The sequence below is a fragment of the Pipistrellus hanaki genome, assembly GCF_964339955.1.
Source record: "Pipistrellus hanaki genome assembly, chromosome: 2".
Taxonomy (NCBI): Eukaryota; Metazoa; Chordata; class Mammalia; order Chiroptera; family Vespertilionidae; genus Pipistrellus; species Pipistrellus hanaki.
In genome coordinates, this window is record NC_140504.1 from 52787435 (window position 1) to 52808792 (window position 21358).

The window sequence follows — 21358 nt, forward strand, 5'->3', positions numbered from 1 at the left end:
CTCTGTCACACACGGTCAGGTGTCTGACATCTTTCTGGAGGGCGAGGTGGCAGGATCTATCCCAGCTCAGGCACACGTACCCCAAGGCTCAGCAATGTTACAAATTTCAAGAATCAGTCATAAATATTTAGTCATATTCCCAAATACATATGTTTACACTTGTTCATTGCCACGTTTGAACAGTGCAAGACTGGAGACAACCGTCTACCATCAGGGGAATAGTTTGCAATTTACGGCATCTCCAAGTTGTAAAGCGCTATTCAGTGGTTAAATGGATTGAGATAGATTTATATGCCAACATCTACGGTTACATGAAAACATCTTCGAGACCTACTGGTGAGTGAAAAAAACAAAACAAAACAAAACAAAAAGCAAGTCACAGAAAAATGGACAGGGAATGAGCCTATTTACATTAAAAATAAGACCTGCTTTTTAGGTAGAAGCACAGAAGAAGGATACAGCAAATGTTCACAGCACTCAGCCCCCGGAAGGAAGACGGGGTGGGGAGCACCATGATCGTATGTATCCCGTAAACCCTGCACTGCCAATAATGCAAATTCTATTAATATTATGCTTAAACCATTTGTGCAATTAAAAAAATGAAAGTGACTGCATGAAGGATTTTATGGCATGAGAGTTATACAAAACCCTACACGTGCCAGAGAAGTCAATTTAACTGTATGTAAATCTAATAAATAAAAGTTAAAGACAAGGGGAAAATAAAAGAAGAAGCCAGAGAGAATGATGCCAAAAAGAGATATGCAGTTTCCTCTGAATCATGGGATTACAGGTGTTTTTTAATTTTTTTTTTAACCTTAATCATTTATATTTCTCTATGCCTCCTAGATTTTCTACGAAGATCACGTGTTACTTTGAGAATAAGATTGAAATGAAGAAACAAAGTCTGGATTCGGACAGGGACCTGCTGTCCAATGGACTGCCAGCTCCCGGAGGCAGGCCGGGCGGGCACAGCACACACCTGCTGGTGGTGGGTTGTGGCAACGAGAACATCTCATGGGGGCTGTTGCCAAGGAAAGGGGGAGGACCAGGGCAGAGCTGCTGGCTGGCCCCCAGGGTCCTGGGGAGGGGGCAGCAAGGGGTGGGGGTGGGGGTGGGTGGGAATGTCTCTGGTTCCCCAGCAGCTTCTTTCTCGGATTCCCTGTCTGCCCCTCAGCACCCACAAGGGAGACAAGCCACTCCCCAGCGATACCCTCCCTGGGAACTCTCACTTTGTCCCGTTTACCATCCCTACACATGGGACCCTCATTCAGCCGTGTTCTTACAGCATGGAACCCTTCCCTGGCCTAAGGCAGGGCTGGAGTTCCAGGGAGAGGGAGGAGCAGGTGGAGGTTATTGCGGTAAAACAGATGGGGACAAGAACAGATGAGTTACAGCGTATAATCTGAATTCTCCCTCTGGAAGCTGCAGAAAGGAATGACGGGCGCCCAGGAGGGCAGTTAATGTCCTGCTGCCACGCCCCCTCCACACACCTGTCCTCTGCGGGATGGGAGAGCTGGGCCTGGGGCTGCAGCCTCCACTGAGATGGATGACAGAGGAGGAAGTGCTGAGCAGTGCAGAGGCCTCCCAAGACTGGGGCCCAGGCTCAGGCCTCCTGGTGCACAGGCCCCTCTCGGAGCCCACTGCCCACTCAGACTGTCCTCCCCGGAGGCCTGGCCACTCCTGGAGGGCAGGGTCCATGGGGAAAACCCACTTTAAGTTTCAGTTTCCCTGCTCCCCCCGTGACCTGGGCAGGACTGGAGCGAACTGTGGAGGGCCCGGCACTGTGGCCCAGCCTGTGCTCCTTCGCTGAGTGACAACTCAGATGTCAGATACGAGGCTGCAGAAACATCTGTGGAGTTTCCTCCACGGCAGCTGGGGGAGAGCAGGAGGCGGGAGAGGAGGTGAGGGAGAGGCTGAGGGGGAGTAAGGGACAGGTGATCTAGGAGGTTGAAGAAACAGGGGCCAGTGGAATGTTTGATCATTACAACAGCCGTGGCCGTGCCTGTCCTGCCAAGAACTCAGGAGGGCAGCTCGGCGGGCGCACACGGGCTCCAGGCAGAGAAGCCGGTGACTTGCCCTGGATCCACAGGTGCGGGGAGGACCGCCTGGGGAAGGCACAGGTCAGGAGGAAGAGGAAGACCCGTCTCAAAGCTGGAGCAGGAAGGAATAAACTGGGGCACTCACTCTCCATAGAAACAGCCCAGCAGAGAGTCCACAGCTCTTCCTGGAGTCACAGTCAGGAGCAATGTCCATTTTCTTCCTGTACTTTCCTATGCTAACCCTTGGTGACACATACATGCATTCCTTTTTAATTAGAAAAAAAAAAAAAAACACGCCGTAAAAATTAATACAGCTTTTTGGTTTCAGCCCCATTATTTCAGTCCGTTGGGATCCTTTAAAATCTTGGTGCAAAGAAGGATGTGCTAACTCTCCCACCTTTAAGCCTATCCCAAGAAACAAACCAAGGACACCTGACAATTCTTCCTAGACTAAGGTCTTCTGTGTCGGCAGAGCCTACCTTGTTTCTCCAAAATGGCCTGTTTCTAAGCCCTCCTCTCTTTGGCCCGGGGCTGACACCTATCATGTTGTGATTTCCAGAATTCACCTTTTCCCACCAGGGACGCCTGGGACAGCACTGCCAATCTCTGGCCTCCTGGCATTTGTCCTTTTCTCTGGGTTCCTCAGACACCCAAAACGGATCCCTGATCACTGGAGCAGCTGGCATGATACACAGCGAGGCCACTGGGAGCTCTCTGCTCTCAGTTCACCTCCTGGGCTCCGTGTTCTCTCTACACCTCAGTACTCCATCTCAACCCAGACTGTAGGCCATGCAGAGAGATTATGTGATGCAGAGCCACTCCCATCTGATGTTTCGTTAAGCAGCTTTACCTCCTGTTCTAGCCCTGAGCCCTCTCACACTGCCAGCCCCCCTACTCTGCCCCTCCTGGGTCTCTCCCCACCCCCCATGCACACACACCAGAGCCAGGCACTGACAGACACCTCATCGGGGAATGCAGGGTCCCCAACTGTCAGACACCCACCAAGAGGGGCCTCTGACAGCTCCATTTGCTCAGTTTGAAATCAGAGCGCCTCAGCAGGGCTCTGCCCAGAGCAGCATATTAGTTGTAATGTTCATTAGTAATGACGAATGGGGAAAACAAAAGCTGCCATCTGGTTTCCGGTTCTTACTCCCGGATATCTAATTTAGCACCAGAACAACTTCATTTGTTCCTTTTCTCATTTGTGAAGCCCCTACTCTATTCTGTGCCCGTGGGTGACTCGGGGCAGGGGCAGGGGCAATGAGTGACCTCCTTTTGGTTCAGGGAGGGAAGAGAATTCATAACAAAGGGGAGGGGCAGGGAGGGGCCCTACAGTCAGGCTCCTGGCCCCAAGACCCTATAAGGATCAGCTACTAACAATGGATCCCTCACAACCTATGACTCAAAACACAACAGTCAAAACAGATCTAGTTTGCAACCAGGGTTGTTAAAAAGAAAGTGCTTCTAATGGATCTGGTACATATTTTTGGATAATTTTCAGGACTCATCAAAGGGGACACCTACTCTTCACGCTGTGATCATAAACCACAAACCACCGTCCAAACCTGACGCAGATCAGAAATTCCTAGGGGACTGAAAGCAGCCAGCTTGCTTCTGCCTTTACCGCAGGGAGAGGGATGAGCTCTAGCCTCCAACTACAGGGATATGCTCACTGAGGCAGGGCTGGGGGTGGTCTGCTCCTAAGGCCCTTAATCAGGAGACTTTCTGAAACACAGGTTTTTTTTGTTTGCACGTGTCTTTTTTAGAAATCAAGAAGGAAAAGGGCAAAAGGGAATATTTTCCTTTGGGTTCTCTTAAGAATTTGACATAAGAAAAAAGGAGTCGGGGACATCCCCAGTAGTAACCCATGTGTAAAAAATTCCCACATAACCACACCCAAGCAACACGTCAGGGTGAGGGGAGGGCAGGCCGATCAGGGGTCAGCAGTGCGGGACTCAGAGCGGGGAACTACACGTCCCTTCTTTGTGCGTCAGTCTCCACATCTGTAAAATGGGGTGAGCATTACCCACGCCGTGGGTGAGACAGAAGGAGATGACCCTGCAGGAAGCCACTTTATCTCCACACGCGCACTCTTATCCTGGGGATCCCTATAGACGAAAATAACGTAATGTCACTGAATATGGGCCTGACAATTGTGACACTGATTGGCAGGTATTTTTTTGCTTCATTTTCCTCCTCCACATTCCCTTATTCGCTATCACTGGGCCAAAGAACTGGCGAGAAGCTAGAAAAGAAGAGCACCCACCACCTACTTATACACCCTGTGTCCTAGGGTGCCAACGACCTACCTTCTTCACCCACCGGGACGGGCCGCCCTCTCCCAGGACTGCTCCAGGAGCTCCATGCCCCAGGTCGTCACCCCTGCTCTCACCATCCTCGCTCCCTTTCCAAGAGCAGCCTTATTCCTCTCGGCAATGAATTACAGCCAACCTCCATGCTTCATGGGAATGGGGGAGGGTGCTGGCCTAGGGAAACCCCGAGCTATAGGCCTTCCAGCCATATTGCAAACACATTTTACAGCTTCATTTGCTCATCTCCTCGTTTGCTAAGCCCTTACTCTAGTCCAGGGGTCCTCAAACTTTTTAAAGTGGGGGCCAGATCACGGTCCCTCAGAGAGCTGGAGGGCCGGACTATATGAACTACTAATTCCTACTGTAACACCTCGGCTGTGCTCACTGCCCAAAAAACCTGGCGGGCCGGATCAGACTCCTCTGCGGGCCGCATGTGGCCCGCGGGCCGTAGTTTGAAGACCCCTGCTCTATGCTCAGGGGTGACTTGGGTCAGGGGCAGGGGCAATGTCCTCCCTTGATCCACGGTGGCTGCCTCAGGCTGTGACCGGCCCAGGGAAGCAGAAGGAAGGCATTCTAGATACTGGGGGGCAGGGGGCAGGGGACCGGGGGGGGGGGGGGGGCGGTTCTGAGGCTCCAGCCCTGGCCTCACTGTGTCCTCCCAGTTGCTGGGCAACAAACAGCCCTCTTGGGGCCTCAGTTTCCCCACCTGTAAGAGGAGGGGTGATTACTGTTCTAGGCAATATCTAATGGCCCTTCCCGTCCTAATTTCTCCAATTCTGGGAAATCCTCTTGTATTTCCTGAGTCACGCGGACTTGGAGGAAGTGGCTCAGGTCTGCCGGGTGGAGCTGAGGGGCAGGGGCAGCCTGGCTGGGACTTGGGGGGGTGCAGGGCGGGCTGCGTGCCCCGTGGAGGCAGGGACCTCGCCTGGCACCAGAGCACCCCTGGCACCGAGGAGGCATCCGACAAGCGGGCGCTCAGTGGCCTCGCATCCCGGAGCAGCGCCTCCTATGCTGAGGGGGTGGGGGGAGGAGGTGGTGGGGAGGAGCCAGGCTCCACTCACATGGGGCGTGGAACATGACGAGGACTGAGGAGTGCTCCTTCAGAAACTGGTCAAAGTCTTCATCGGTCAGGTGATAAACGGAGCCGCCCTCATCTGCCCAGGGAGTCTCGGGGACCTGGGGCTGTGGCGGCTGTGGACTGGAAGACCAAAAACAGGCAGAGCTCAGAGCACGCCCTGGGGCCTGAGCAGCCCGTGCAAAATCCAGCCCCTGGCGCAGAGGCCCACCCTGGCTCGGCCAGGCTGGCTGCAGGGCTCACCAGGAATCCCCCCGGGTGGCGGAGCAGAAGGGTGAATGGTCTGGTCCTGCCCACCTCCACTGTCCCCTCAAAGCCTCGTGGAAGTGCTTAGCTCATGTCCCATCACAAATAGCGGGGTGCAGCGATAGCTCTCTAGGCAGCTCAGGAAATGTCTCTGCCCCCCAGGAATCTGGAGGTTGGTGAGCTTCTCCTTCAAACGTTCAGCAAACTGGCGAGAACGAATAGCACAGCAGAGTGGCCCTTGGAAAGCTTGCTGTTGTGTTTAGCAGTGCCCCACAGGCAGGGAACGGGAGAGGGAAGACCACAGGGGAGGGGGTGCACATGGGGGTGAGGAGGAAAGAGAGAGGCCGGGAAGGGAAAGGGAGGCTGCTGCATGGGTGACCGGTGTGGGAGGAGCTCATGGAGAGGAAGAGGCGGGGCCAAGCGAACTGGACTGGGGGGACCCTAAGTATGGCAGCATCTAGGGAACATCACAAAGCCTTCCTAGAGACCTGGCCCGGGTTATCTCATTCTCCCTGACGCAGAGCTGGCGCAGAAAGAGCCACGTGGGTTGAGTCCAAATGCCAACTCCACCGTCACTGCCTGCAAAACCTCGGGAGCCCCCAGCCTCTGTGGCGCCTGCTTCTGCCCAGGGTAACGGCGTGCTGGTGTCTACACGGCCAGCGTTCCGCTGTCTGAGCGGGAGGCCCTCAGGTGCCCTCCGTGGCTGGTGACCGAGCTCCCTGGTGCTTCACTGCCACAAGCACCTTAATTGCCGCTTTGAAAAAACCCATTAGGATGACAAATGTGAAAAGACAACCATTGTTTCCTGCTTCTCAGAGCTGATGGTAGATGTGAAAAGTTCCAGCAGCCAGGGCTGAGGATTTATGAGAGCAATGCGGTGGCCACAATGGAATCCACCACTCCTACCCCACAGCAGGGCCTGGGTGTGACGTTAATCAACTCCTTTCCCCACCGCACCCCCACCCCCCGCCCTCAGAAGTCCTCCTGGTGCTTCTGACTAGGCCCCCCTGGCATCCTCAGTCATCCTGTCCCTGTAATGGGGAGCGGCAGGGAGATGGCAAACCACTCTCAGCCCTTGTTCGTCCCACAGCCAATGGGGCTGGTGGCAAAATCAAGCTTCGAAATGTCACCAGCCAGACAACGGTCTCAGACCAACACAAAGAAACCCAAATTCCTATGCCTGGAATCAAAATACCAACCCCTCCAAGCACACCACAAGAATTTATCTTTACAATACACTAGCACACGGTAAAATTATGTGTATGCAAAGGTATTTGTCGTAGGTAACTCGTCATAGCGAAGACCGAAAATGGCCCAGTGCCATTGGTAAGATGGGTAGGCAGTCTGCAGTCTGTCCACCAGACAGAGGGCTGAACAGGGCAAAGGACCAGGCGGCTGCTCCACTGTCGTGGGCAGACTGCGGGGACACAAGGACCAGGCTGTCACGTGCTAACAAATGTGGGAGAGGTTTAATAATACTTTTTCACATTTGCCCGTGTCTGCATAAAGAAACGGATCAAAGTTGCTACCTCTCGGGGGTAAGAGCAAGGAAACAAGTGGAAGCAAGACTTTTTGGTGTATAATTTTTAAGTATCTTTTAAAAATTACTTTAATTATATGAATGGAATGGATATTAAAATGATTAAAATCAGGCAAAGCGTACACACTGAATGCAGAAGCCATGGCTTAGCAGCAGAAGCACCTGCACAAGCCCGAGAAACTTCTAGTTAAACATGGCAGAGAATACACTCCCTAACCACTAAGCAGGGGTCTTCAAACTACGGCCCGCGGGCCACATGCGGCCCGCAGAGGAGTCTGATCCCGCCCGCCAGGTTTTTTGGGCAGTGAGCGCAGCCGAGGTGTTACAGTAGGAATTAGTAGTTCATATAGTCCGGCCCTCCAGCTCTCTGAGGGACCGTGATCTGGCCCCCACTTTAAAAAGTTTGAGAACCCCTGCACTAAGGTAACAGCACAGCTTGTTGTTGCTGTTGTTTGTAAGGATGAACCCCCAGGAGCAGAAAGAAGGCAACCATTGAAGAGAGAAAAAAGGTCAGTGCTGTTTTAGAAGTTAGAAAATGACTTAGCCAAACTGAGGGCAGAATCCTGATGTAGGTGCAGAGGGTACAGGATGGGGAGGGGGCAGGAACCACACCGATGTGCAAAGCAAAACTCCAGCGGACTCAGAGGCACCACCACCCCCCCCCCCCCCCCCCTGCCCAGAAGCGGGGCTGGGGCTGTGCCCGGGCTGAAAGCAGAAGGCAGCTGAAAGCTTGCGCTGTCAGGCCCTATCCTGCCCCTGCTCTAGCAGCCAGGTGCACAGCCCTCTCCCCGCTCCCACCTCGCAGACAGCGGGAAGCTTACTCTCTGGAGAGGACGGCAGAGTTGGGCACAGTGGTGAGACTTACTGGGAAGAGGGGAATTGAGTACAAGTCTGAGGCCAAACACTATTCCTGAATTACGCTTTTTACTGTCTCTCTCCTTGGAGACTGGAGTTCCCTCTTAGTATCTCTGTGCCCCTGCACCTAACACACAGCAGATTTCCAGCAAATGCTTTTTAAATGAATGATAGAACGAGAGAAAAATGGTTAATGGAGGAGACCTGGGGAACACAACAACTACCTTTGAATATTTCCGACTGCATCAGGAAAAGAAATTAAGATTTATTTTCCATGGCCCCGAAAAGGAGAACCAACAGCAACAAACGGAAGCCCCAGAGAAAGAACTGCAGCTCAATAGAAGACTGAACCTTCTATCCACAATAGATAGGCGGGAAAAAGAGCTGATTGGGGGTCAGAGGACCTTGGCTTGAGTTCTGTTTCCTCCACTCCAGCTCTAGGGGCTCAAGCAACCAACTTGACTGAAAACAAAAGACAGCCGGTGTGGCTCAGTGGTTGAGTGTTGACCCATGAACCTGGAGGTCACGGTTTGATTCCTGGTCAGGGCACATGCAGGGGTTTCTGGGCTCAATTCCCAGGAGGGGGAGTGCAGGAGGCAGCTGATGAACGATTCTCTCCCTTGTCATTGATGTTTTTCTCTCTCTCTCCCTCTCCCTTTCTCTCTGAAATCAATTAAAAAAAAAAAAAAAAAAAATATATATATATATATATATATATATATATATATATATATATATATATATATATATATCTCTACAAGACAGTATATTTGTGGGACTTTCTTTATCTACTCCTCAGGTATATCTGGACAGAAAATGGATGTGAGACAGCACTTTGTAAATTAACAAAGTACGACTCAAGTGTTCCCAGACACTCATAACCTAAATCGTAAGAATCCTTCAAACGGGAATGGACAGCCTCAGAATGAGCCACAGCCCTCTCTCCGGGGTGTCTGTGGGGCTGAGCTCACTCCACTGGTCCTAGAGGTGATGGACACTAAAGGGCACTGCTGGGTCAGACTCACTGACGTTGACACTGCCTTCCCATCCTGGGACTGAGGTCCCGGGCGGTTCTCACAGATCCTTGCCTGAGGCAAGTGCCCGAGCCATGGAAGAGGAGATGCAAGTCTGAGCCTCACAAGAAAACTCTGTGCTTGTTTTCAGCTTGCTCTGGTGAGTATAAAATTAAACAGGCAGAAATGGGCCGCTTGGCCGAATGGATTGCCACTTCCGCGTACTCTCCGAGCCCAGGCTGGGGCACGAAGTCTGCAGCGGGGACTGAGAAACAGGCTGTCAGGAGCCCCGAGGGCCCAGCTGCCATTGCCAATGCATCTACCCCCTGGCCCTGGGACGCTGGACACCGGGACTCCCCGCCCAGCCTCACACTGTGCCCACCCACCAGCCTCACTCGTCAGAGAGCAGGATCTACGCTCTTCTCCCCGAGCTTCTGAAAGTCACCCAGGGAATTAGCCAGGCTGGACCCACCCTCACCCTCCCACCCTGGGCTGCCATCGCGAGAGCAATGGAGAGGCCCAGGGAAGAAGGGCAGGAAAGCAGGAGAGGTGGGCCACGGCCACCCACCAGGATTTGGGGGAAACCTGGCCAAGACTTAAACTCCCGGCACTCAGAGCTGGGTATATGTGTGTGTGTTGGAGGGGAGGAGAATCTAGAAGGAAATTCACCAAAATATCAGAACACATCCCATTGTCTTTGGGAAGCGTGTGTGTGGGAAGAGAAGAGGGGTTATCTTTTTGTTGTTTAACTATATTTTTAAGTCTTTCTAAAACAACATATCTCATTTCAATAGTCTTAAAATCTAATTTTAAAAGAGTTTTAAACAAGTAAGCCAGTTGGGCAGCACAGTAGCATTGCTAGTTCTTGCCGGGTATGAGTTGAGGCAGCTCACCGGGGTCTTTCCGGAGGCCGTCTCCTTGCCCACCGTGCTGGGGGAGTGGGCTGTGTGTGTCCCCGGACTCAGTGACCAGGTGGCTGGGCATCTCTGGATGGGTTGCCAGGGAGACCCAGATGCTACCTGCCTGGAGTTATCCCACCAACCTGGAGACCCCAGGGTGAGCCGGCGCTGCTAACAAGGCGGGTGAGGAGAGGGAGGGGTGGAGCAGTGGGAAGTAGGGAGGCACCCACCCATGGCACAGACCTGGAGGCAGCCCTGGGGTTCAGGCTGGAGCCCAGATAGGTGAGGAGCTGGGCGGGCGTGTGCAGACAGCAGGGATAGTGGGGACAGAGAGGCAGGCCACAGGAGGAGATAATAATCTGCCTCAGAAACGCCACAGATACCGATACCGGTTTGGCTCAGTGGATAGAGCGTCGGTCTGCGGACTGAAAGGTCCCAGGTTCGATTCCGGTCAAGGGCATGTACCTTGGTTGCGGGCACATCCCCAGTAGGGGATGTGCAAGAGGCAGCTGATCGATGTTTCTCTCTCATCGATGTTTCTAACTCTCTATCCCTCTCTCTTCCTCTCTGTAAAAAATCAATAAAATATATTAAAAAAGAAAAAAAAAAAAGAAAAGAAGCGCCACTGATAGGCTTCCCTTGTCTATGGTTAGCAATTCTCAATATATATTTTTTTTTAAACCAAACCTATCTTTTCAAAAAGACATGAGCCTATGCTGAAACCAGAAAAGGTTAGAGCGGGGAGGGAAGCAGGCAGGTTTCTGTGCTCTGGTGACAAATGAGACTGTTGTCCGCCGAAACCTCCCAGCGCGGAGCGGCCTGCCTGGCTGCAGGAGCAGACACGGCCGTTATCGAGTGGAAAAGGAAGACGGGGGCGGCGAAGGCCCAGGCTGAGACAATGAACATGTGTCACGGGCAGCTGCCCTCCTGGGCAGGGGCTGGAAACGAGGGGACAGATGGGGAGAGAGATAGGAAACACTCCAAGAAATCATAGACCCTGCATAAACACGATGCTATCGTTGTGTTTCATCTCCCGGGCCCCTGGGCACCGGCAGAGGACTGAGGGTTTCAGCTTTTAGAATTGAATACAGTTTATGTTTCTTGTGGAGTTTTTTCTTTGATATAACATTCACCCTCTTCTCCCTTTCTGAAAGCACAGGGAGACTATTCTTTAAGCCTGGGCCCCTCAGGTAATGATGTCAACAAATGCCCACCAGGCCGGCCACGGGGGAGGGGCGGACCAGAACTCCCGAAGTGGGAGCTGCTACCAGATGGCGGTGACGGTGGGAACTGCGGCTGGTGGGCCCTGGCCCTGCAGCGTATCAGCGGCAGACGCTAGGACAAGCTACTTGATCACTGTGCTCGGTCACCTCGTTCTTACAAGGGTAATAGCCATATTCCCCCCTCAGGGCTGTTCTGAGGACTAGAAGAGAATCCACCTAAAGTGCTTAGAACAGTGTAGGCCACAAAGCGGAGCCCCCACAATGTCAGCTGGGATTATGCAAAACTGACCACACAGCGGTTGTGACTGGTAAGTGCAAACTGGGCCAAGCAGGATGCCGGGCCAAGCAGGAAGCAAGCAGGTGAGAGCTCAGCGGGGCCGGCCTGGGGGCCTGGGAGGCTTCCGGGAGAGGTGGGCCCATCCCCGCTCCCCATCCCCGCACAGCCAGGGCCCAGCCATCAGGCCAAAGTTAACGCTGAGCACGAGGGGCCTTCGGGTGAGGGGGTGCTATGGGGTATTAAGGGCCTAATCACATTGCCAAACGGGGACCACAAGGCTGCGAAGAAGCAGCGTCTGTGGGGAGCGCAGAGTGAAGAACAGCCAAGCGCTCCGCTCGCCTGCGGCATCAGAACACGTCTAGTAGCTGCACAGCACCTGATACGGTGCTATGTTTGAAATAAGCACACAGATGACAATTCTATTTTCAGAGAGACCTACAGTGACAGGTCTCAAACCTGGCACCTGGTGAGAAACACGTCTATCCACGAGACCAATCATATAAGGAAAAAAAAAAAGCTATCTGAAATGCGATCATCACAGCCAAAGTCACACCACACCCTCCCGACCCCTGCATCCTAAACTCAGAGCCTCCCCATCCTCCCACGTAGATGCAACTCAGAAATAGCGGTGTGGGCAGTGGGACAGGCCCTCCTCTTTCCTCGCCCTCGTCCTCAAACCGCAGCCAGAGCCCTAGGACCAGGGACCACCCTGGGGCCTGGCGGATGCCCCTCCCTCAGGGCACCAGCTCCCCCGCTCCCCGCCTGCAGGCAGATGCCCAACTTACTTCTTCAGCCACTCCACAATGTCCTCGGCGGTGGACCCGTAGTTCTCATACTGGAACAGAAACCGTCCTTTCCTGTGAAACGTGGAGAGACAACGTGGGCTCAACCGGGGATGCAGATGGCGCCGGGGAGGCGGCGGGCACCCGCAGGGAGGGAGGGCACTCACTCGAAGTAGCAGATGGTGGGGTAGCCCTGCACGTTGTACTCCTCCTTGATGTTTTCAAACTCCGAGGGGTAGACGTTCATCCCGGCCAGCACCTCGGATCGAAGAGAGAACCACCTGTCCACCCTCTGCCCAGCAGACACCTCACCTTGTCCACGTGCTTCCTGTCTGGCTGCCCCACCAAAAGCGATGGGGACCTAATGAATAGGACTCAGGCCCTGAAATGGAGGTGCAGCCCTGGGCAGCAGGGAGCAGGGCGAGTGGGGCCGGCTGGGATGACGGCCGAGCGCTCTGGGAGAGGCGCCTGGGCCCCAGTGCTGCCCTTCACCCAGATGTCTTTCAAGAACATCCCGGAGCGGAGACAAGGCTCTGGGGTTTGAGGAAGAAACCTGGCCTTGCTACTAAGTTCAAGCAGGTCCTGGAGGGGGACCCCTGCCACCAAGGACAGATTAGGCCTCTTCTTCACCCGTGTCAACTCTACTCCCAAATGATGGGGTCACCAGGCAGCCACGCCACCATATCCTCAGACACCTTCCTGGATCCCTCATGGCCCGTCCGCCTTGGCTTCCTGTGCAACATCCGTGTGGTTCTCAGGATGACCGCCTGCCTACCTCTTCTCTCTCCAGACCTTGCCAGGCCTCCCCAACTCCCTCCTCCTGCCTGGGACCATCACCCACCGCCTGGCCTGACCACCATCTCCGGAGGCTGAACATGCTCTGGTGGCCGGGGCCCACATAGCCAGCACCCCTGCCTGGGAAAGAGCTTCAGTGGCTGCTATTGACGACAGGGCTGCTCTCAGAACGACCCCGAGCAGGGTCCCCTAAAACACCTTTCCTGGAGCAGAAACCTCTTTCTCCAGGGTGGGATCAGGTGCCCAGAAGGAGGACTCGGGATCTGTTCCCCATGAGAGAATGGAGATGGAGGGGCCAGACGCAGGAAGGCTGTTTCAGAGAGCAGGCGGCGGAGAGGACAGGGGAAAGGAAGTCCGAGAAAGCCAGTGGCAGTTACGGAGGAGCAAGAGGAAACCCAGGAAGCTGGCTTCTGCTGAATAATACGTAAGGAAGCATGGGAAGAGAAAAAGGTAAGCAGCTATTTCATTGGACAGTGAACTTCATTCAGGAGACTGCCTCAACGTCCGAGTCATGTGACTTTGGGCCAGTCACTCACTCGCTGTCGCTGAGTGAGGTCTGGAAGATGCGGGCGATCAGACTAACCCAGGGCTCTTAGGAGAGCTGAATGAGATGATCCACACCCGAGATTTTAGCACAACATTTGTGCTCAATAATCAAGTTCTTCATTTCCTGCCAAATTCTCCCAGTGCGGCAGCCACCTGTGCTTCTGACGTCTCCATTCCTAGAGGCATCGGAACTAGCCTTTCTGACTGTTTTAGGTACCTCGCACAACGCCTGGCACACAGTGGGCACACAATAAATGCTTGCTAAACCACTGGGGTACCCCCTCAGCCCGTTTTGGGATGCTGCAAAAAAAAAAAAAAAAAAAAAAATAGGAAAAATAAGCCTGAACAGAACTTACTTGAAGCCCTGGGACCCTTGAGAAGCCACGCTGCTCATTTCGCCAGACTGATTCAGCAGCCTTTTCCAGGAATAATTGTCTACTTTAAAGTTCTTTCCTTTTTATGTCTGATTCATCTCCCTAGTGTCAGTGCACATTCACCATAAGATTAATCTTCCATATCCTCCTCTTTCATTACATCACTCCCGTGCACAAAACCTTTCCATCCCATTGAGTACCGGCTAACGTCTAACTTCACACTCAAACACACACACTCCCCACCTCATGTCTGAGTTCTCCTCTCTTACAAAACCCTTCGCTGCACACCTGCTAGCGTCTAGACTTTTTCTTCTCCCAGGAATGGTACGGGTTGAGATTCCTGCACAGGGAGGAAGTTGGACTGAGTGCTGTCTAAGGCAGCGGTTGCCAACCGGTGATCCGAGAACCAGTGGTGGTCCGAGAGGTCGGAAAGGTTGGTGGCCGCTGGTCTAAGGCACCTTGCAGACAAGCAGCGAACCACAGGGGCAAGGAGGAGGGCTCAGGGTCAGGAGGCTGGGTTTGAATCCCAGTTCCCCACTTAGTAGATGCAGTTCCTCGAATAAGTCACAGTTGTCTCTGTGCCTCAGTTTCCTCACCTGCAGCCACCTCCTGTGGTTGCTGTGAAGATGAAATGAAATAGTACAAGGATCTACAACACTCAGAACACATTGTATGTTAGGTCTTCTCAGCAGTACTGCCAAGAGGCTCTGCAATTCTGGTCTCATTTCCAGAACACACACCGTGTCCCTGTTTTGCGTCTTCCAATCCCTTGGCTTAAGATGCCCACTCGCCATCTCTCGGCTCCCACTGGAGACTCATTCATCCTCAAGGCAAATCAAATCTCAGCTTCCCTGGCAGCTTTTCCAAACCACCTCTGCTTATAATGAACTACAAATTCCCTGAATTTCTGTAGCACTTCCAGACCACTTTGGGGACATTTCTTAGTTAAAAAGATACATATTTTTAAAACAACTTCCTAGGAGGTTGTGAAGTTGAATGAGGCAAAACTGGTCTCACCCTAAGGAGAAGCTGGGGCTACGGCCCTGGCACTGAGCCATGAGTGCCGGGGGCCATCCTGTTGGCACCAGATGCTCTTCCTCATGTTTAGCCCACGTTGTGACAGGACCGATCACGGAAGCTCCATAAGGCAGTGACATGTGAACTAGAGCCCACAAGAGGGTCAGATTTCCACAGACATTCCGGAAGATAAAAAGGAGGCAAAACAAAACAAGATTCGGCCCTAGGAACCCATCAATTGATGAGCTGCAGGACATAGAAGGGCGTGATGAAGGCTGGATGAGTTTGCTGAGGTCACTGGAAGACTTGTACGCCTAGGAAACCAGTCTTTATTCAGGAGGTGCTGGAGAGCTATGGAGGGCTTCCCGGCTGCATTCTTTAAGTAGAAAGGTTGAGCTGCCCGAGAAAACCATAGATCAGGGAGACAAGTCAACGGTCTTTGTTTTGGCAACCGCCCTGTGTGAGCGAACCGAGGCCTGACCCGGAATGGGGGCAGAGAGAGGCCGGAGGGAGGCCGTGAGGGGGAGATGTGTGACGATGCCCTGGCACGTTGGCAGAGGAACCTGGGGTACTCAGGAGGGCCGTGAGGAGACGCGGGCAGTCTGCCAGGTGGGAAGACACAGAATTTTATTTTAGACATCCTGCATGTGGAGCACAGGGAGGAACATCCGGTCCAAGATGTCAACCAGGCAGTCTGGCACCAGAGTTTAGGGACTTGGGCTGCTAAGAGCTACATTATGTTGAAGCTATAGAGGTAGATAAGCTCACTGAGGGAGAGGCCGTAATGAGATAAGGAAAGCGCAGCGCCAGGCCCTTGCTCCAGCGTGCTACTAAAAAAAAAAAAAGAGGGCGGAAAGCAGCACCGAGGGAGCACCCCCGTCTAGTGCGTGAGAGGAACAGCAAGCACGGAGCAGCGGGGGGTCAATCATCTGTATCTATAAAGTGTCTGTAGGTGCCAGACCTGTCTCCACCCTCCAATGAGGTAGGCAGGCTTACCCTTATCTCCCCATTTTACAGATGGGGAAGTGGAGGCTCCAAGATCTCCTCGATGGTTAGTGAGAGTCTGATTTGCACAAATCTGTCACCACGACCGACCCGTTTCACAGTGTTCGCACCCAGAGGGTCCATCGTGGCCAAGGTTAACAAGAGACAGTGTAGATGTGGATCTGGCAAGGCTGGGAAAAGAAGGCCGACGGGGACAGGCTCATTCTGTTGGTGGCTCTGATCAGGGAGCAGCTTCCCCTGCTAACGAGGATGTCAATTAGCAGTAGATGGGGCAGGCAGCGATGATTCACCAGACGTCGGTGACAGCACAAAAGAGGCAGACCTCAGTCTGGAAAATGGCAAAGGCTGCACATCCCTGACCTGGCCTGGCTTCCGCCTTAATGATATCATCAGGTTGGATACCTCCCAAGACATCTGTAGGAGAGGCAGATTTATGACCCCTGCCACAGACACGGCCAAAAAGGGCTCAAAGATGACAAAGATGAAAGGGAGACAGAAGGCGTTAACCCAGCTGGGTTTCAGCAATGGCGAGGGAGCGAGCTTTTGATTTCTGGGGACTGTCAGCCCATCTCCTCTGTGTGTGAGGACAGAAAGGAACCCACGTCTCTCGTCACCCCGTTTCTGGGGAGCTGTGGCTGCACCAAGTGCTGGGGCCTCCAGCTCCCTCCTACAGGGGGTGGTGTCCATGGTGACCAGCACCCTCCCCCTTGATGGAGCTGCGAAAGGGTGAGAACTTCTCAAAGGAAAGCAGAGATGCTTTCCTAAGAAACTAAGGGGAAAACAAAACAAGATAAACCTCAAACAAGAAAAGAGAGATGCAAGGAAATGGCTGAGTTCACATGACATGGATGCCTTAGGCCGAGGTAACTGACAGCTGGCTAATCCTGGTACCCGGACAATCTCACTGCCTTTCCTGTAACGTGGTCTAGGGAACTGGAAGACTCACATTTTCTGTTTCTTGACCGGACCCCAAGCACCCTAGCAGAAGTGACCTCAGGGCTGCCCTCGTAAAAGAGCCCGGTGTGAACCCAGGGCCAAGGGGGCAGGCCTGGGTGCCAGGAACATCCTTCCCACTTTGTCCCTTGTTCTTAGTAACGGATGCTCTGAATTCCTTTAAAAAGGGGGAGCGTTACTTTCATGTAAGTAAAGAGCTTACCAGGAATAGCAAACCACTCACCCATTCACCTGTTTATCAGCACTGGGTACCTACTAATGAACTTGGCTCTGAGCTCTGTGCGCCTGAAGCAGACATGAATCAAACGGAGCCCCTGTGCTCAAGAAGCTCACATTTCAGTGAGAAAAATCCTAATGAGTGTCAACTGGTGAGCAAAGGGATGCAGAACAAAAGCAAAGAAGGGCAGACCCTGCCGTGTGTGGCGGGAACAAGCTCTGTGGGCGTGCGGGAGAGGCCACTGGGGTTGACAGGTAGATGCAGCAATGGCTGAGAACCTTCCAGAAGGTGCCCGAGACTGGCACCGAGACCTTGCCTGCTTTGAAAGGACTGGCCAGGTAGTCTGTGATCTGGTTGGGGCTGGAGCTGTTTACCTTCCACTGCACCAGAGTTGGAAATTGAGCCGAGCAGTTTTCTGCGTGTATGCAGGGGCAGATAGGGAGAATGTGGTGGGTAATTAAGTCTTTTCTCCGGGCGAAATCATCTTAAAATATGGTATCTACTGAGGCCCCAAAATGTGATGTGAAACGTCCCCAGAGTGATGTATATGTGCCCCACGGCCAAACGTCTCCAGGCAAGTTGCTAAAAATTGACTCGTGAGAACCAAGCAGGACCTCGGTAGCCCCAGAATGAGGTCAGAAGAGAAAGCGCTGGCTCTTGGCAGCCCGACAGCAGCGCTGTCGCCACACTCAGGTGCTGCCCCTGAAACTTTCCGAGCTGACTTTGAACTACTCACCAACTTCATTTGACCCCTAAAGGTCACGATGCAGTTTTAAGACTCAGAACGCCCTGCGTGGGACTTGGGCTGGCCCCACAGAGATGTCCTCCCGATGACCTTCCATCAGAGGCGCATGGATTTTCCCAGGCCCCCCGAGGAGTTAGCTGTTGTGTTGTTGTTTTTTGTTGTTGCCACCAAGAAACCTCTCCACCCGCTCCCGCCCCCAAACCCAAAACCTCTGTGGGTGAGGGTACACGGAGAAATGGACAGACACAGGCACAGAAGAGCCAAGCCTGGCAGGGTGGGGGACACAGAGCCGGCCAGGACCACCAGTGACTGATCCTCAGCCCTGGGCGAGGTCTGACCGCCCGGCACCCCTCCTCTCTCACTGACCACCCTGGCTGTTCCTACTGCTCCTCAGGCCGTTTCCTCAGTGGCCCCTCCCCTCCTCAGGTCCCCTCAGAAACACCTTGTGTGCAGCCTGCCCTGCCCTGCACACATTCCTTCCGGACTTAGGGCTCCAGCTCCCACCTAGGTTGCCTCCTTTCCACCATTCTCCCACCTCCCGGGGACCCAGGAGCCCTGGCAGCCTGGGTAGGAGTTGGCCTCGGGAACCTGCTTCTGCCTCCGGCTGCCACTGGTGACACCGGGCCCCTTTCTCTGCCACTAGCCTACCCCTCATCAGGAGCCTCGGCCCACGTTGGAGCCCAGCCCCAGTCATTCTGGACCCCGACAGTCTGCTGTTGGCACCGGCCTCCTGGCAACACCCCCTGTGCTTCCTGCTGTTTTCTTAGCTATTTCGTTACTGGCCTTTGACAGATGCCAAACTCTCCTGGTCCCAAACTCCATGGAGTCAGTTTTCAGCAGTCCCTGAGGACAGGTGTCTGAGCCACACACCAGGCAGCAGGGGCAGCAGCATAGGATAAGTCCCCCTCATGATTTCAAAACCTGCCCTCCCCCTTCCTTCCCTCCCGCCCCCGCCCCTGCTCCATGGCATCCCCCCAGCCGGGAAGCAGCCAGCCCCGCCTGGCCCATGGGCCGCACTTACAAAGTGGCCTCGCAGCTGGGTGGCAGCCTTCTGGAAATGCGGCATTATCCTCTTGCACATGCTGCACCCTGGTCGCCGGTGGGAGGAAAACCAAACGTGGTTACTGTGGGTGCTGGGCGCTGCGCCCTGCCCTCCTCCCCTCAGGGCCACCTCTATCCACAAACGTGAACCCAGCCTCCAGGAACACACAGAAACTGGAGGCAGAGGCACTGGCCCCCCAAAGAGCTTGCATTCATGAAACAGCATAGAGCCCAGCAGTGACAGTGCACGTGGGACGAAGCACACGTGACACAGCTGGAGGAGGGCAAGGCACTGAATCACTGAGAGCAGACAGGGAGCTCCAGAGGAATTCCGGGAACCAGACCCGGGGCCAGGAGAACACCGGCTTCATGCGCAGCTGGGAGCCTCCCCTCCCCACCCAGCCAGGGCTGCAATGGGACCTGGATCAAACATCATGAGGAAAACGCGCAACCACAGATACAATGCCCTCTGGGACTTCCGTGCCTCTTCTCCTTCACTAACAAGGATAATTGCTCAAGGACGGGAGGCGGGCCTGCCATGGAAAAGCTGGCTGCTGGCCCCGTGGGAAGGGCGCCAGGCCAGGATGACACGCCTCGAGTCCCCATCTTCCCTCCACTTGCTGGATGGAAGTCATCCCTGGACATGTCAAGTTCTCTCTGCCCCTTCCGGCAAACAAGGGGGTTGGACTGGACAGTTCGACACTGAAGGATTCTGTGATTTTCTTGACTCAACCCTCTCTGCGGTTCTGTGGTCGGCCAGTCACAATCCTCTCCTGGGATGGTGAAGCCAGGCCCAAACATTCACTACTACTTCTGAGTGACCTTGATTTAAAGCCGCCTCCTCCCTCCAATCAGAGCGGCCACACATCAGTGTGGGGCCTGCAGAACACCAGCACCATTTCCTCAGATGTGGACATGCTGACGTGTAAGCCACGTTGCTGCAAAGAAGGCTTTGAGATGCATCCGAAGGCTGCAGACACCAAAGCTGCCCAGAACCCCACATTAGGCTGGATCTCATCTCAGCATGGCATGGAGCAGACAGGGCAGGCGGCAGCAGGTTGACAGGTCTAATCTGTGTTTAGCGAATGACTGGGCAGGTGTGGGCAGAGAGACAGAGACACTGGGGAGCTGGCAGCAGGTCAAACTCCCCAGGACCACCCGAACCTCAGAATACCATGTCTACTGGACAAGGTGTGATGCACGATACTTTGACACAAAACTCTCAAAATGCCCATGACCCCCTCCCTGACATTCCTGCCTGGCAGACAGATGCACACCCCCTCCCCCAGCATATTAGGCCCAGGCTGCAGTTCAGGCTCAGATTCAGGGAGACTAGGAGAGCAGAAGCTGTGGCGAGGTCAGGCTGCTGGGTGACCCCAGGCTCTGCCTGGACGGTGTGGCTCAGTGGTTGAGCATCGATCTGTGAACCAGGAGGTCATGATTTGATTCCTGGTCAGGGCACTTGGCCGGGTTGCGGGCTCCATCCCCAGTGTGGAGTGTGCAGGAAGCAGCTGATCAATGACGCTCTCTCATTGGTGTTTCTGTCTCTCTACCTTTCCCTTCCTCTTTGAGATTAATAAAGATAAACAAATAAAAAAGACGTGCCCTCCCCAGGAGCTGCCACCATTAGCACAATCCCCACAGAGTCATGAAGGAAGCAATGTGACACTTGCCAGGGGACATATGCAGCTCCCACTGTGGGATCCTGAGGGCAGGACCAGGCCCCACTTCACTGGACACCGTCCTCCACCAGGTGGATCCACCCAGGGGGGATGCAGGGAGGCTGCTCGACAGAGGAAGGAGCACAGCTCTGGGAGCATCTCCCCTTGACTATTCGCTGCCTAGATGGCCCTGGGCTACTCACGTAAGAGGCCTGAGCCTCCGCTTCCCTACCTTCGCAGTAGAAACAGCACCTGCCCTGCAGGCTGAGGGACCGAGCCGGGCATCCAGCAGGGGAGGCTCAGTCAACACCAGGCCTGAGGGCTTGCCTTCTGGCCCACGAGGAAAACACTTCCACAGGGAATGGAGGAGGTCCTTTCACAACCCAGGGCAGAAAATAGGAGGCACATGTGCAGCCCTTCGCCCACTTTTACTCGGTGACTTGATAAGATGGACTCTGACGCCCACTGTAATACATTCATCCATCAGGAGCCTAATTTATTACCTGTCCCCACAGGTGCAGCCTCTCTCTTCCAGCTCTGCCCGTCTACAGCCTGCAGCAACATGACCACCCAAACCCTCAATTGAGTGATGAGTCGGCCAACTGTCCCTGTGGGTGGAGGCCAGCAGGGGGAAGAAGTAGTGGGGGGAGAGGTCATGCCAGTTACCAAAAATAGAGCCGGTACCTATCTGAGCTCATCTTCTCACTGACTCAATGGGAGGCAGGGGAAGAGTAAGACTAAT

The 21358-nt window shown here is 54.0% G+C and overlaps 1 protein-coding gene across 1 annotated transcript in view; it reads right to left on the minus strand.

Moving 5' to 3' along the window:
- Window positions 1-21358, minus strand: part of PDIA5 (protein disulfide isomerase family A member 5) — a 95690-nt gene that overhangs the window by 20118 nt on the left and 54214 nt on the right. The window contains exons 8-11 of the mRNA XM_084871652.1: window positions 18936-19003; window positions 12429-12520; window positions 12265-12336; window positions 5413-5549 (exon numbers count right to left, since the gene is read on the minus strand). Of these exons, the coding sequence (XP_084727778.1) occupies window positions 5413-5549; window positions 12265-12336; window positions 12429-12520; window positions 18936-19003 (369 nt within the window). The remainder of the gene's footprint in view (window positions 1-5412; window positions 5550-12264; window positions 12337-12428; window positions 12521-18935; window positions 19004-21358) is intronic.